Genomic DNA, 17582 nt, shown 5'->3' with positions numbered 1-17582 from the left:
CTGTTACTAAGGACAGCAATTTCCTTCCCTCTGGGACATAAGTGAACCAGATGGGGTTTAATGAAAATGGCTTCATGGGCATCATTGGATGCTTAGTTCCAGACTTTTTTTTATTGAATTCATATTCCACCACGGTGGAATTTGAACCCGATTCCTCTGAGCATTACTCTTGGACTCTGGATTACAAATCCAATGACAATGCCACTGCCTCCATATGTTGGGCAAACTGAGAAGAGGTATTATCTTAATGTCATTAAATGAAAACTTCTGTCGGTGCATACTGTGAAGTAGCCAGCTTAATCCAGGAGCACGCAGTTTTCAATACCGTTGGCTCATATATGTGATATATTTCACTCGCCAAGATCTGTTTACATTATGACATTATCCATTTACATAGTTCCTGTTGTTGTGCCTGCCACACAGTCTGTTTTAATCCTTATACAGTGGATAAATAACTGCAAGTAGACGTCTTGCTAGTACAACCCATATTTATTTAAGAGACATCATCAATAATCACCCATCTAACCAACAGTAAGTTATCTTACAGAAAATACTAGAGTTCAAGTCCAATACAAGACCTTGACTTAACTTTGCATGACTGGCAAATACCCAAGCCATAAGTTAGAGGGATTAGTGGGTAAATATGTAGCGGTGTGGGGCCTGGGTGGGATTGTGGTCGGTTCAGACTCGATGGGCCGAATGGCCTCTTGCTGTGCTGTAGGGGTTCTATGACTCTATGAATCTCCTGCATCGCTTCTAATGCAATTTTTTGTGCGAGTCGTGCATAATTAGCTTTACCTGCAGGTTTACTTCTGACAAATAGATGTCCCGTGCACTTGTGTGACTGTGTACTGCAGCCTGTATTTAGGGCTATTTTTAAGAACTGAAAGATTATTTTGGAACCTCTGGTCAGTTTTGACTTATTTTTTGGGTTGATACTTATCTATGACAGGGATGGAGGATACTGGACAAGGTTATAATATAGTCACTTGAAAGGAAACCAGTTGTCATGATGTATTCACAGTAGGTGTCAATTCCTCAAATGTTCCTTATCCTTCAATGCAGCAATTAAAAAAAGTCTAAAAACATTTTTTTCCGTCTTCGCTCTGTGTGTGAGTAATGTGAAGGGGGATGCAAAATTGAAAAATCTTAACCAAGTGTGTTAATTAACTAACCTAATTAACGAGCAGAAAGCATCTTTCTGGTTGCAAATCACTTCACCTAACTGCCAAATATACAGTTGGATATTTATATACTTGACCTTTTTGACTATTTTGATTTGTCAGAATGTATCATGAAATCCTGTTCTATCGGTTGTAAAATTGAAATTGTTGCTGTTATATGGTGAGTATTTTCATGTTTGTTTTTATCCATCCACATGATGTGATCGTTGTCAGCAAAGCCAGCATTTGTTGCCCATCCCTGATTGCCTTTGAGTTGCTGGTGAGCCACCTTCCTGAGTCACGTCAATCTGATGTAGGTACACTCACAGTGCTGCTCAGGAAGCAATTACTGGAGTTTGACCCATTAGCATTGAAGAATCGGTGATATAATTCCAGAATGGTGTTTAGCTTGGAATGGAACTTTTGGGTAGTGGTTGTTTGCTGCATTGGCTGCATTTGTCCTTCCAAGATGGTAGAGGTTGCGATTTTAGATAGTATTGTTGAAGCCTTGGCGAGTTGCTGCAATGCATCTTGTAAATGATATACACTGTGCCTGTGTGCACCAGTGTTGATGGGGTGATGATCAAGCAGGCTGCTTGTCTTGGATGGTGTCGAGGTTCTTGAATGTTGTTGCAGCTGTACTCATCTAACTGGATGGACAGTATTCCAGCACACTCCTGACTTGTGCTTATAGTTGATGAACAGATTTACAGAGTCAGGAGATGAGTTATTCACTGCAAAGTTCCCAGCCTCTGATCTGCTCTTGTATCCACAATAATTATATGTCTAATCCAGTTCAGTTTATGATCAATGGCACACAACCCCTTTTGATCGAATTCAAATGAGTTTCACTGTCACTGACTGTATCTACTTTCCATTCTAAATAGTTTACCAGCTGTTTCAAACCTTATTTTTATACAGAATGAATGTTTGCAACTGGAAAAATGTTACCTGTAATTGATGCTGCAATTATGTACACTACCACCACCTCTCTTCCTTGAGTGCAACTTTTGATTTTGCATTTATTTACATTCCTGTAGGTCTGCTGCCTATAATCTCCTGTGTGCCTTAACATGTACCTTCAATTTGAAGATTGAGGGTCAGTTGCTGGAGACATCTGGGCTGTGCATCCCTGCAAACAACACATTGTTTATTGTCTCCATCAGTAAAACCTTGGCAGCAAATGAACCTCACCTGACACTGGAATTCCTTGAAGAGTGCATCTCAGGATTCAGCAAATCTAGTAAGCACATTTTTCTTGAAGAATGATTTGGAAGGGTGAGGGTGTGGAGTGGTTAAAATGCTACCTTTTGACCTCTGGTCCAAATTGGCATTTCCTGATGGCTTTAAACGTACCCGTATTTGTTTCTCCCCCATGATTTTTCTCTGATCTCTTTTGGCAGTGCAGGAGAACCTGCTCTGAATTGCCCACCAAGAGGTGTATTGGAGTTGGCTCGAATGCTTCATTTCCTGTTCCTTTCCATTAGCCTCAACTTAGTATCTCTCCCTCGTGATTCCAGCCAGATTGTAAATCTGCTTTGTTCAGAGTTACAAGAGTGTGCCACTGCAAATAGATTCATTTTTCACCTGGCTGAAGTGAGCAGCTACAGCACTGAAGTCTCACACCGAGTAAACCTGCCAGCGTAAATCCTCTCCCTGAAGAGCCCACATTTAATTGGCCTGAGAAGATGAAACTTGCTGCTGATACCAAATACAATGCAGAATGTCATTTTTTGCCGTAAGGATGCTCGTGAACAAAACGATCATCTCAAAGGTTTTCAAATTTAACAAACTCTTTATTACAGGTATTGAACTGAAACATCTTTGTCTGGAATACATGACACCTTGGTTGTCGAACCTGGTTCGTTTCTGTAAGCACAATGATGATGCCAAACGTCAGCGGGTTACTGCCATCCTGGATAAGTTGATCACAATGACCATTAACGAGAAGCAAATGTACCCTTCTATCCAGGCAAAGATCTGGGGCAGCCTCGGTCAGGTATCAATGCAATTTTTAATGAAATGCCTCCTACTATAATCTAACAATATTTATAAATGAGTGCGGCTAAAAGAAATTGTGTGTTGCTGCATTTATAACAATAAATTTCTTGATTTCACAAACCCTCCTCTGCAACTGCAGTGGCAAAAAGTTTCTTTTCCCCCTCCCCTACATACTACTGGCCTGAATAGATGGAACTTGATGCTATCACCAAATACAATACAAATATCTTTATTTGCCTTAAGGATGCCCTTGATACATTAACATAGAACATTACAGCGCAGTACAGGCCCTTCGGCCCTCGATGTTGCGCCGACCAGTGGAACCAATCTAATGACCCTCTAACCTAAACTATTCCAATGTTATCCATATGCCTATCCACTGACCATTTGAACGCCCTTAAAGTTGGCAAGTTCAGAACTGCTGCAGGCAGGGCATTCCACGCCCTTACTACCCTCTGACTAAAGAACCTACCTCTGACATATACCTCTGCCCTATAATTACCACCCCTTAATTTAAAGCTATGTCCCGTCGTGTTAGCCATCACCATCCGAGGAAAAAGGCTCTCACTATCTACCTTTTCTAACCCTCTGATCATCTTGTATGCCTCAATTAAGTCACCTCTCAACCTTCTTCTTTCTAACGAAAACAACCTCAAGTCCCTCAGCCTTTCCTCATAAGACCTTCCCACCACACCAGGCAACATCCTGGTAAACCTCCTCTGCACCCTTTCCAATGCCTCCACATCCTTCTTATAATGCGGCGACCAGAACTGTACGCAATACTCCAAGTGCGGCCGCACCAGAGTTTTATACAGTTGCAACATGACCTTATGGCTCCGAAATTCAATCCCTCTATCAATAAAAGCTAACACACCGTACACCTTCTTAACAACCTTATCAACCTGGGTGCCAACTTTCAGGGATCTATGCACATGTACACCGAGATCTCTCTGCTCGTCGACACTACCAAGAGTCCTTCCATTAGCCCTATATTCTGTACTCCTGTCACTCTTACCAAAGTGAGTCACCTCACACTTTTCCGCATTAAACTCCATTTGCCACCTCTCGGCCCAGCTCTACAGCTTATCTGTGTCCCTCTGCAAACTGTAACATCCATCCTCACTGTCTACAACTCCTCCGACTTTGGTGTCGTCAGCAAATTTACTAACCCATCCTTCTACACCTTCATCTAGGTCATTTATAAAAATGACAAACAGCAGTGGCCCCAAAACAGATCCTTGACGTACACCACTTGTAACTGAACTCCAGGTTGAATATTTCCCATCAACCACCACCCTCTGTCTTCTATCAACTAGCCACTGCCTGATTCAAACTGTTAAATCACCCTCAATCCTATGCATCTGCATTTTCTGCAGTAGCCGACCATGGGGAACCTTATCAAACACTTTGCTAAAATCCAAATACACCATGTCAACTGCCTTACCCTTATCCACCTCTTTGGTCACCTTTTCAAAAAACTCGATAAGGTTTGTGAGGCATGACTTACCCTTCACAAAACCGTGTTGACTATCCCTAATCAATTTATTTCTCTCTAGATGATTACAAATCCTATCCCTTATAATTCTTTACAAAATTTTGCCGACAACAGAAGTAAGGCTCACTGGTCTATAATTCCCAGGATGGTCTCTACTCCCCTTCTTGAACAAGGGGACAACAATTGCTACCCTCCAGTCTTCGGGCACTATACCTGTAGCCAATGACGACATGACGATCAAAGCCAAAAGGCTCTGCAATCTCCTCCCTAGCCTCCCAGAGAATCCTAGGGTAAATCCCATCCGGCCCAGGGGACTTATCGATTTTCATATTCTCAAGAATTGCTAACACTTCCTCCTCAAGTACCTCAATCCCGTCTAGTCTAAAAGCCTGTATCTCAGTATTCTCCTCAACTACATTGACTTTTTCCCGCGTGAGTACTGACGAATAATATTCATTTAGTGCCTCTCCTATCTCTTCAGGCTCCACGTACAACTTCACACTACTTTCTCTGACTGACCCTAATCTTGCCCTAATCAATCTTTTATTCTTGACATAACTATAGAAAGCTTTAGGGTTCTCCTTGATCCTATCTGCCAAAGTCTTCTCATGTCCTCTTCTAGCTCTTCTTAACACTCTCTTTAGCTCCTTCCTGGCTAATTTGTAACTCTCCAGTGCCCTAACTGAGCCTTCATGTCTCATTTTTACGTAGCCTCCTTCTTCCTCTTCACTAGAGATTCAACTTCTTCAGTACATAGCTACACACAAGCTCATTTTTACAGTTTCCCTATAACAACTTGCTTTTATAATACCATGTTTAGCAGCTTAGAGTACCTTGGAAATGTCAAGATGGAAACAATGGGCAGGGAATCAGAGAAAAATGTTAAGGGGTGATCAAAGGCATATTTTTACCTTTTTGATATTGTGATGTGGGCAACAGTAGCATGGCCACATTTATTATTCTGTGTAGGTGCTAGTGGACCTTTAGAATCACGACAGCCTTAGTAGTAATGGTGCCCTCACAGCGATATTAGATAAGGAATTCTAGGGTTCTGACTATATGGTGATAGTCAGGTATCTTCTAAGGATTGCCTTTGTTGAATAGTTGGCCAGCAAAGGAATACAAGTAGTAAGCCAAAGAAAATCACTATCTGTGATTAAGATTTCCATTGTGTTACCAGGTGGACCCTGGTGCACACTGGTTAGCACTGCTGCTTCACTGCTCCAGGGACCTGGGTTCAATTCTCAGGTTGGGTCACTGTCTGTGTGGAGTTTGTACATTCTCTTCGTGTCGTGTGGGTTTCCTCCGGATGCTCCCACAGTCCAACATGTGTGGGTTAGGTTGATTGGCCATGCTAAAATTGCCCCTTAGTGTCCTGAGATGTGTAGGTTAGAGGGATTAGTGGGTAAATATATAGGGATGTGGGAGTAGGGCCTGGTTGGGATTGTGGTTGGTGCAGGCTTGATGGGCCAAATGGCCTCTTTCTGCACTGTGGGGTATCTATGAATGAAAAACATGTTCTGTTCATCTTCATTGCTGGATTGGCTGCATATGTGATTTCCTTGCAACGTTTCAAAGAAAAGTCTAGTTTGCTTTCTGTTGCTTTCCATGGGATAATACGAAAAATAGGATAAAATAAATGAACATAACTTCTGCAAATGGTAATCCCTGTACGAATGGAGAATCTGATGCCTCAGACAGATTAAACCAAAATAAACTTTATATTTAAAAAAAACACCTGAAATGAACACTCCAAGGAAGGGCTGCATGTGATCTGAAATTATGGACAGGATTTTCCGGTGGTTCATGCTGGTGGTGACCCCCACTGCAGGCTCCTCAGGAGCAGAGGGTGCCAACAATGGGAATCGCTGTTGACAGTGGTTGGACCAGATGCTTCTGCCACCAGCTAATGGCCAGCAGTCTCCACCACCATAAAACACGCTTAGGGGTGGGAGGATCCCGCCCTACTTGGATTGCCAAGTTATCAACCTGAAGCACCAAAAGCTTCATGCTTTTACATTTTATTGAAAATAATTGTAACCTAATTCTAATCAAATGTAGTTTTGTTGACATTTAAACGTTTCATTATATTTTTGATTTCTAGTTTGTTTGGCAATTTATAATTGCACGACGCCATTGCTCCATTGTCAGAAATGGCCACCATTTTGATATCCAGTTTAACAAATCTCTGCTGGCATACCTTTGGCCTTTATTACTTTTTCACTGAGACAATTTTCTGCTTCACAGTTATCTCTGGCTTGGTGTACGTGGTGCACTGTTTTTGTCTTACCCCTCGTTTGCTTTTACAGATCACAGACCTGCTTGATGTGGTACTCGACAGCTTCATAAAGACCAGTGCTACAGGTGGTTTGGGCTCTATCAAAGCGGAGGTCATGGCAGATACTGCAGTAGCCCTGGCATCAGGAAATGTAAAACTTGTTTCAAGCAAGGTATGAGGAAAAATATCTCTGATAATTTGGGATATAACTTGGATTCAATTACTCTAGGGATTCACCTGCACGTTTAGATATAAACTCAGTGATTGAAGGTACAGCCTGATGTAGTACTAAGATCAGAGGCCACAGGCTTGGACCTTGGTCAATGCTGTTAACCAACTTTGGTTAATATCCCTGGGCTAGGGAAGAGTCAAATCAGTTTGTCTTCCTCGTTACAGTTATCCTATTGTTCTCACTGTAAAATGTGCACAGCAGGGACCAAACACAGTAGCAGCCTTGGCTCCCCATTGCCAGTTGCCTGTGGACAGTCACTGTCAAAGCTGACACATGAACAATGCCCACTTAAATGACTTAGTGGATGTCCTCCAGCATGTTGAAGGAGAGAGCAACAATTTGAAGTTAATGCAAATTGAGAATCCTGTGCAAAAACCATAGCTTTGCCTTATGGATTTCTGGTAGCTTTGGAAATGCTGGATTTTAGTTATTATTTAGGTTGTGGAAACTCAGTTATTGAGTATGTTTAAAGCAGAGAGTGATAGATTTTTGATTTACAGTAATGTAAAAGGTTATGGGAGAGTGGACATGCCAGTATCTCTTAGAGCCAATCAGCCCTGATCACGTTAATTGTGGAGCAGACTTGATGGGCTGAATGGCCTATTCTTTTTTTCCTTGTCCTTATTTTGTCAAGCTGTTTATGGATTATATCTAAATTACAAGTTTGTCTAACAGTGTATTTAGAATTAATTTTTTGCGACATGTGACCTTTTTCTTGCTGTTCCTTCTCTGCAGGTGATTGGAAGAATGTGCAAAATAATTGATAAGACCTGTCTCTCCCCAACTCCTACTCTGGAACAGCATCTGATGTGGGACGACATTGCCATCCTAGCCCGTTATATGCTGATGTTGTCTTTCAACAATTCACTTGATGTGGCCGCACATCTCCCCTACCTCTTCCACGTGGTTACTCTATTGGTGGCCACTGGGCCTCTATCCCTTCGTGCTTCCACCCATGGCTTAGTTATCAATATTATTCATTCACTCTGCACTTGTTCCCAACTCAATTTTAGTGGTAAGCTCTGGCCAAGTGACCTTCTGTGTTTACAATGTAGTGTATAAAATGGAAGAATTTTGCAGTTCTCTTCTCTAGCTTGCATTTTTTAAAATTAATATTTCATTTCAGATTTCTAGATTTTTGCAATTTGTCTTGCATGTGAACCTTCTGATGCCCCAAAAACAAACGTTGTGAAACAAATGCAGTATTTTATTTTGTTGGAGGAATTGTGGGCAGTTGTTTCTGATCATCATTAAATTGGCCAACTTGCAATTCTTCAAGATTGCTTGCCACTGCTTTTACTGCAACTGTTGAAATCCTCAAATTTTTGTTGCCTCCAGGCTTGACTGTTCCAATAGTCTAACCTCTAACTTGCATCAACTGCCAAGTCATCCTAAATTCTGCCCATATCCAAATCATACACCAACATCTGTTCACCATCAGCCCATTTCCCACTGATACATTGGCTTCCAACATTTCCCAACTAAACATAAGAACATAAGAAATAGGAGCAGGAGTAGGCCATCCAGCCCTTCGAGCCTGCCCCGCCATTCAATAAGATCATGGCTGATCTGTCGCTGCTCAGTTCCACTTTCCCTAAATTTCCACTAAAATTCTCATCCTCATGTTAAATTGTCTTTTTCTCCAACTGCACGCATCCTCTGACCCAACAACCATATTCCCCTGTAGATCCATCTCTGCCACAGAATCACAGAATCAGACAGTGCAGAAGGAGTCCATTTGGCCCATCGAGTCTTCACTGACCACAATCTCGCCCAGGTCCTATCCCCATAATGCCACACATTTACCCCAGCTAATCCCTTTGAAGCTAATGGGTAATTTAGCATGGCCAACCCACCTAACCCACACATCTTTGGACCGTGGGTGGAAACGGAAGCACCCAGAGGAAACCCACACAGACATGGGGAGAATGTGCAAACTTCACACATAGTTACTCAAGCCGGGAATCAAACCCAGATCACTGGCGCTGAGGCAGCAGTGCTAACCGCTGTGCCACTGTGCCACCCCTGTCCTTGGCTCCATTGTTGGTAGTCATTTATTTTGCTTGTCTAGGCCCCATGCTCTGGAGTTCTATCCTCTGATTACTCAATGCCCTCATTCCCTTCGCTTCCTGACACCCTGTCAAGCTTTTGATCACCTGTTTTAATACCATCCTCTTTCACACAGCATCAAGTTTTTAATTTGTTTTTTTCATGGAATGTGGGCACTACTGGCAAAGCCAATATTCATTACCCATCCCTAAAAGTCTTGAACTGAGTGGCTTCCTAGCCTATTCCAGAGGCCAGTTAAGAGTTAATTGTAGTTTAGAGTTGCATTGACCAGACCAGGTAAGGATGGCAGATTTCCTTCCCCAAAGGACATTACGCCTCTGAAGATTATGTTGCAGCAAAGGAATCAAACTCAACAGTTTTTTAAAAATCGTAACATTTAAGATGGTTTCAAATATTAAGCCTATAAGATACAATATTTCAATTAAAAACTGTCTGTGCTAATCACAATTATTTTGAAAACTCTTTCACAAACTGGTGGATTAATTTTGAAATTATTTCTCAACTGTTGAGTTGTCAAGTTGCAGCCCTCAACTGGCAAGCAAACATTGTTTTCTTACAGTGAAGACATTAGTAAATGCAAGCATTTTAATTGTTGGTTTAAGGATGGCAAATCTGGGAAATGTGCCTTTCTCAGTATTGCATGCGTTCAACGTGTACAAGTCTGAAGCAATGTAGAAATTAAGCAAGGTTCACTGACTTTCTGAAACACATCTCCGTGAGGTTAGTGTAGCTCTTGGCTTCCTTGTGTGACTTGTTCCTTAGGTTAGCACAGATGTTGTCTGTGTTTTTGCACTGCTGACTCATGCCTATTCGGAATCTGGAAATGTTAATAAGAATGTGAAGATTTACTTGAATCATTTTAGCAATGCTAGGCCAATTGAGCAAAGGTTATGCAACGATTGACAAATAGTTTCAAAATTAATCTACCGGTTCTCAAAAGAACCAAGACTCCACCCTAATCCCTTCTGTTTTTGCTACCATCCCCCTTCCCCAATGTCCCTTTCCTCCCCAAGTCATTCAATGTGTTGTCACCTCTCAAATATATAACCGTCTTTCCTGCTACATCCTGCTGGCATCCTTCCAATCTTTGGACAATAGGTGGAAACAGGAACACCCAGAGGAAACCCACGCATACACGGTGAGAAAGTGCCAACTTCACACAAACAGTGACCCAAGCCGGGAATCAAACCCAGGTCTCTGATGCTGTGAGGCAGCAGTGCTAACCACTGTGCCGTACTCATGCGTGCACCATTGCCCCTGAGGGGCGTTTATCTCCAAAGAACTGTCCGTGGCATTTTCCGGCTTCCTCTACATGCTGCCTTCAGCGATATTCAAAAACGCTATCAGTTTCTACATAAATGCTGATGGCACCCAGCACTTCCTCACAGCCACCTCTCAGCTTCTTTAGATTGTCAGATTGCTTGTCCAGTCTTCAGTAGAGGATGAGCAGAAATTTCTCCAACTAAATTTTGGGAGGCCCAAAGCCATTGTCTTCAGTTTCTGCTATAAAGTTGGTTGCCTATTCACAGACAGATGCTAGAGAGAAGGTTGCAGTCTAAGGCTGAACCAAACTGCTTGTAACCATAGCATCCTACTTGGGGATCCAATCAGGGATCACAGAAATGTAAGAGTATCAAAGTGTTGTTGAATTCAGCAGCCTGATTTCATTAATACAGGATACAAAGGATGACAGGTGAGTGGGACTTAGTACAGGATAAGTTAGGAACAACAATAATTGTGCATGAGTTAAAAGTTTAAGAAAATTGAAAATTAGAGACAAAATTGGAACTATATGGTCTACAACTGGCAATGGCATGTAAGAGGATTCCAGAGTCTGAGGTGTAGGTGAGCGATATTGTGGTGGTGAAAATAGGCAATCTTTGTGATGGAATGAATATACAGTTCAAAGCTCACTTAAGGGCTGAGTGGGATGGTGAGATTGTGAATGGTAGTTTAAAGTGTCTGTGCAAAAATCAACCAAGATCCCCCCTGGTTAAATCCTGATCTCCATGTGTTAATTGATCTCTGCTGGTGGTGAAGATGCTATAGTTGTCTTCAGCATCCCCAAATGAGTCAAGTTTCTTCCTTCTAATTGCTCTCTTTGGATCCTGCCTGGAAAGACATATTGCTTGTCCAGTGAAGATAAGATATTCCCCCAAACTGAATAGACTTCTGGAACCCACATGACTTAAGCAAGACATGCTAAAAGACTATTGCAACCTGCAGAACAGTCCACCATTATGTATCTCAGCCATAATGAGTAGATGGGGGGGTTAATTAGGGAGTGAAAGCTGAGAGGACAAATGTCACAAAGAATTTTAAGAATACTGTGGGTAGCGCAGTGGTTAGCACTGCTGCTTCACAGCTCTAGGGACCTGGGTTCGATTCCTGGCTTGGGTCACTGTCTGTGTGGAGTTTGCACGTTCTCTTTGTGTCTGTGTGGGTTTCCTCCAGGTGCTCTGATTTCCTCCCACAGTCCAAAGATGTGCAGTTTAGGTTGATTGGCCATGCTAAAATTCACCTTAGTGTCCTGAGATGCACAGGTTAGAGAGATTAGCAGTAAATATGTAGGGATATGAGGGTTGGGCGTGGGTGGGATTGTGGTCGGTGCAGACTTGATGGGCCAGATGACCTCTTTCTGCACTGTAGGGTTTCTATGATTCTATAATACATTTTTCTTTAATTGAATCATTTAAACTGTTGCTTTGCATTTGAAAGTATTGTCTCTGTCATGACATTTTGGGCATATTAGATGCACTGAATGCTGTAGCCACGTAAAGCAATGCCATTTACAGTAGATTGGCTGAAGACTGTAAAAGTAATTAGAGGATTGGCATGAACACATCAAGCCTTCCCATATCATATGGCTCACATCCCAGCCAGTAATTTCTCGGTTTCCATGTTTAAGTAATAAGTTTGTAGATTTTTGAGTTGGAGTGTGCTTCACAGTTTGAAAACTGTTACTTTCCTTCCTAACAGAAGAGACTAAGCAAGTGCTGAGGCTCAGTCTAACTGAGTTTTCATTGCCCAAGTTCTACCTGCTCTTTGGGATTAGTAAAGTCAAATCGGCTGCTGTGATTGCTTTCCGATCCAGCTATCGGGATCGTTCCTTCTCGCCTGGATCCTACGAGCGGGAGACCTTTGCTCTTACTTCCCTCGAAACTGTAACTGAAGCCTTGTTGGAAATAATGGAGGTAAGAGAGAGAAAGAGCTGACAGCTTCACAGTCACACATGCAGGAAAGCTTCCAGCCCTTGATGGAATAATTCCTTCTGGCTCTTGTTGGCAACAAATCTGATGAGGAGCAACACATCCCTTTCTAGACTTTATGTAGCCTCCTTGTGATCTATAAGATTGCATTGTGAGGAAGTGGGTATCTAATGGGGAACAGCTTGTGGTTTTCCACATGTCTGTCAGGTATAATACAAAAGTGGATGAAACAGTTGTGACATGGCGCACTGCTGTTACAGTACACGCTTAGATTTAGCAAAACACAGCTTGACAGTAATAAGTCCCCGCTGCCTACTCTGCTTCAAAATTTAGACTTGACTTGGCCAACACATCCTTTAAAAAAAAGGGGAGCAGGGCACTTTATGGAAAGAGAAAGTAGGATTGTGAAATGCTGGACTGTGATTTGCTTGGCAGGCATCCAAGAAGACTAGGTGCCACTCAGCCGAAAGTTGCTGTTTGGGTTTTAAGTGAAGGCATAAAAATTGTTTGCATTAAAAGGGAAATGAATCTTAAATTGTCAAAGCTTTTTTTTAAAAAAATTGTTATGTATCTTTGGTCATTTTCAAATTATCAAGTTGCTTTCATTTCTCCTTTCTCACTGTTGGAAATGATTGTGTAACTGTGTATCAGTGAGGAAACAAAGTTGTTTCATGAGCAACTATTTGCACGGTCTTCTACCAATTTCGAAGTGTCAGCTCTAATTAACTAGAGCTATTATTTGACTGAAAAAAGTAAATCAAGACGAATAATTGACGCTGCCCTTTTCACTGTGTGTAGCCCATCCCTCAAGAATGCATTCTGCATTAAACTTTCTGAGCTGTCCATTTATGCTTTGACTGACTTTTATTGATGAGCAGTTGGAATAGTTGTGGTCTCCAGTTATCTGAGTAATAGTGCCATATGTTAAAAAAGGGTTACAAGCTGGTTAATATACTGTAAGGTTGTGGGAGATGGCTTGATTTGATGGTGATCAAATAAATGTGTTTTTCAAAGGAAAATTCCCAGGTTAATGAAGGAAAAATGTTGCCGAATAAGTTGTGTGATTTTTTTTTGTCAAAGATTTGATTACAGTCAAGAGTGATGAAGTTGTAATAATCCATTATTTATTTTCAGGCCTGTATGAGAGATATACCAACCTGCAAGTGGCTGGACCAGTGGACAGAATTAGCACAAAAGTAGGTTTTATTAGTAAGCACATTGTACAAAAAATTAGTTACTCTTTTTCTGATTTTATTTTTATTATAGTTACTTCTTAAATGTTCCCCTCCCCCACCTTGCTGGTCTCATCAAGCTAGGACTGGGTACTTCAGGTGCCAGGATTCAGATGCTTCAGGAAAGACAGGGAGGGTGGCAGAAGAGGTGGTGGAGTGGCACTGTTGGTCAGGGACAGTGTCATGGCTGCAGAGAAGGAGGATGCCGTGGAGGGACTATCTACTGAGTCTCTGTGGGTGGAAGTTAGGAACAGCAAAGGGTCGAAAACTTTGCTGGGTGTATTCTATAGGCTGCCCAATAGTGACAGGGAAGTTGAGGTACAGATAGGGAAACAGATTCTAGAGAGGTGTAGTAATAATAGAGTTGTCGTGATGGGAGACTTCAATTTTCCAAACATCAACTGGAATATCCCTAGGGTAAGGGGTTTGGATGGGGAGGAGTTTGTTAGGTGTGTTCAGGAAGGTTTCCTGACACAGTACGTGGATAAGCCTACGAGGGGAGAGGCTGTACTTGACCTGGTACTGGCGAATGAACCAGGACAGGTGATGGATCTCTCGGTAGGAGAGCATCTTGGGAATGGTGATCATAATTCTATCTCCTTCACAATTGCATTGGAACGAGATAGGATAAGGCAGGCTAGGAAGGTGTTTGTCTGGAGTAGGGGGAAATACGAAGAAGTCAGGAAGTTACTTGGACAAATAAACTGGAAGGAGGCATTCTTAGGGAAAAGTACCGAAGGAAGGTGGCAGATGTTCAAGGAATGTTTGTCTGGAGCTCTGCATGACAACATTCCGATGAGACAAGGGGGTTTTGGTAGGTCACGGGAACCGTGGTGCACGAAAGCTGTGGTGAACCTAGTAAGGAGGAAAAGAAAGGTGTACAAAAGATTCAGGGAACTAGGAGATGTTAAGGACCTTGAGGAGTATAAGGATTGTAGAAGGGAGCTTAAAAGGGAAATTAGGAGAGCCAGAAGGGGTCATGAGAAGGCCTTGGTGAGTAAGATTAAGCAGAATCCCAAGGCCTTCTATAAATATGTGAAAAGTAAAAGGATAAGAAAATAGGACCTATAAAAGGGGAAGGGGGAAAGGTCTGTGTGGAACCAGAGGAAATGGCAGAGGTGCTTAATGAGTACTTTGCCTTAGTATTCACAGTAGAAACTGATCTGGGAGATTTTGCTACGGTTTTGCAGCAGGTGGAAAAGATTGAGTATGTGGATATTAAGGAGGAGGATGTGTTAGAACTTTTGAATTCTATCAAGATAGATAAGTCGCGGGGACCAGATGGGATGTACCCCAGGATACTGTGGGAGGCGAGGGAAGTGATTGCAGAGCCCCTGGCGATGATCTTTGCGTCGTCAATGGAGACGGGAGAGGTTCCGGAAGATTGGAGGATTGCGGATGTAGTTCCTATTTTCAAGAAAGGGAACAGAGATAGCTTGGGAAATTACCGACCGGTGAGTCTGACCTCAGTGGTTGGTAAGCTGATGGAGAGGCTTCTGAGAGACAAGATTTACGAGCATTTGGAGAGGTTTGACATGATCAGAAATAGTCAGCATGGTTTTGTCAAGGGCAGGTCGTGCCTTACGAGCCTGGTTGAGTTCTTCGAAAATGTGACTGAACACATTGACAAAGGAAGTGCAGTGGACGTGGTGTACATGGACTTCAGCAAGGCGTTTGATAAGGTCCCCCATGCAAGACTTCTTGCAAAGGTGAGAGGGCATGGGATCCAAGGGCCTTTGGCCTTGTGGATCCAGAACTGGCTTGCCTGCAGAAGGCAGAGAGTGGTTGTGGATGGGTCTTTTTCGGCATGGAGGTCAGTCACCAGTGGAGTGCCCCAGGGATCTGTTCTAGGACCCCTGCTGTTTGTCATTTTCATAAATGACCTAGATGAGGAAGTGGAGGGATGGGTAAGTAAGTTCGCTGATGACACGAAGGTCGGTGGTATTGTGGATGGTCTGGAAGGATGTCAAAAGTTGCAGCAGGATGTAAATAGGATGCAGGACTGGGCGGAGAAGTGGCAGATGGACTTCAACACAGATAAATGTGTAGTCGTCCATTTTGGCAGAACCAATGGGATGAATGAGTACACTATCAAGGGCAGGAGTCTTAGTATGTTGAAGAGCAGAAGGATCTTGGGGTCTGGGTCCACAGGACTCTTAAATCGGCCTCGCAGGTGGAGGATGTGGTCAAGAAGGCGTATGGTGTACTGGCCTTCATTAATCAAGGGATTGAGTTTAGGAATCGGGAGGTAATGCTGCAACTTTATAAGACCCTTGTCAGGCCTCATTTGGAGTACTGTGCGCAGTTCTGGTCACCTCACTATAGGAAGGATGTAGAAGCTATTGAAAGGGTACGGAGGAGATTTACAAGGATGTTGCCTGGACTGGGAGGCATGCCTTATGAAGTTAGGTTGAGGGAGCTGGGACTCTTTTCCCTGGAGAGGCGACCTGATAGAAGTTTATAAAATGTTGAGTGGAATGGATAGGGTGGATTCTCGGAGGCTGTTTCCCTGGGTTGAAATGGTCGCTACGAGAGGACACAGATTGTAGGTGCGGGGAGGCAAGTACAGAAGTGATGTTAGGGGTAAGTTTTTCACTCAGAGGGTGGTGAGTGAATGGAATCGGCTGCTGTCAGTGGTGGTGGAGGCGAACTCGCTGGGGTCTTTTAAAAGACTTCTGGATGAGTATATGGAATTTAATGGGATTGGGGGTTATAGATAGGTCTATTGATTGGTAGGTGTTGATGTGATCGGTGCAACTCGTGGGCCGAAGGGCCTGTTTGTGCTGTAGTGTTCTATGTTCTGTGTGTCTCCAGTGTCCCAGAATACAGGGAAATGTGTCTTCTGGCTCCAAGGAGACTTGCATGTTAAAGCCATTCTCATTTTCCTTCAACATCATGTCTGAGAGTGAAGCAAAAAGTTAGAAGTTTATTTCATTAGTCATACATTAACCCTGCAGTGAAGTTACTGTGAGAATCCCCTGGTTGCCACACTCAGGTGCCTTTTTGGGTACACTGAGGGAAAATTTAGCATGATCAGTGCACCTAATCTGCACGTCTTTCGGACTGTGGGAGGAAACCGGAGACCCTGGAGGAAAGCCACGCAGGCAAGGAGTGAACGTGCAGACTCCGCACAGCCAGCGACCCAAGCCGAGAATCGAGCCTGGGTCCCTAGCGCTGTGAGGCAGCAGTGCAGATGGATCAAACTTGTGTCCCACCATTTCATGATGCTCTCATGCATCGCATCTCTGCTTTTTGTCAATTGAAACAGTGAAATATTTAATAGTATAATAGTGAAATGGAGACTGTCACTTTATTCTACAGTATGTCTTTCCCAGTGCAGAAACCTGCATTGTTCTATCGACACTGCATCTTTATAACAGGTACAAATATGTCTGATGAATAGTTGCCATTTCCCTTGAGCGATTTAAGATTTCTGGCTATTCCAAGCTCTGCTTTGGTGCTGAAAAGTGTTTTAAAAATAATTTATAGAAGGGGCACATTAATGTCACTGTGGGTTGTCATTAAGATGAATTTACAGAGGGCTGCAACAACTGCAAGGAAAGTCCACTTCACCTTGAAAGGACAGCTCTTAGTTAATATACTGCAGGGTTTCAGAGGGAATCACTGGCACCAGAACGTGGGGATCTTTCGTATTGTGATCTTTCTACCTAAAGGACAGCATCCAAGCCCAAATTTGCACTCAAAGGGTGCCTTTGTTCCTTTGTGCCTGCTTTGCCACAGCATTAGGGAGTTGTGAGTGGACTTTTCCTCCCTGCGTCAAAGTCATTAGAATCCCTACAGGGCCAAAGGAGGCCATTCGGCCATCAAGTCCACACCGACAACAGTCCCACCCAGGCCAGGTGGGAATTGAGTGAATTGCACCCGTATTAACCACTTTGTGA

At 42.9% G+C, this 17582-nt stretch overlaps 1 protein-coding gene across 16 annotated transcripts in view; it reads left to right on the top strand.

Moving 5' to 3' along the window:
* LOC145357267 (neurofibromin) overlaps nt 1–17582 on the top strand; it is a 324662-nt gene that overhangs the window by 245694 nt on the left and 61386 nt on the right. For all 16 annotated transcript variants that reach the window (XR_013889280.1, XM_080210466.1, XM_080210464.1 and 13 more), the window contains 6 exons: nt 2204–2406; nt 2969–3162; nt 6969–7109; nt 7905–8184; nt 12219–12433; nt 13583–13644. Coding sequence is in view for 15 of the 16 variants with exons in the window: in XM_080210466.1 (XP_080066592.1) it covers nt 2204–2406; nt 2969–3162; nt 6969–7109; nt 7905–8184; nt 12219–12433; nt 13583–13644 (1095 nt within the window). In the remaining variant the exon portion in view is untranslated. The remainder of the gene's footprint in view (nt 1–2203; nt 2407–2968; nt 3163–6968; nt 7110–7904; nt 8185–12218; nt 12434–13582; nt 13645–17582) is intronic.

This window comes from Carcharhinus amblyrhynchos, chromosome 23, assembly GCF_965287045.1.
Source record: "Carcharhinus amblyrhynchos chromosome 23, sCarAmb.v2.hapA, whole genome shotgun sequence".
In the NCBI taxonomy this organism is placed as follows: Eukaryota; Metazoa; Chordata; class Chondrichthyes; order Carcharhiniformes; family Carcharhinidae; genus Carcharhinus; species Carcharhinus amblyrhynchos.
The sequence above is the reverse complement of the archived record's forward strand: the minus strand, read 5'-3'. Positions and strand labels throughout refer to the sequence as shown.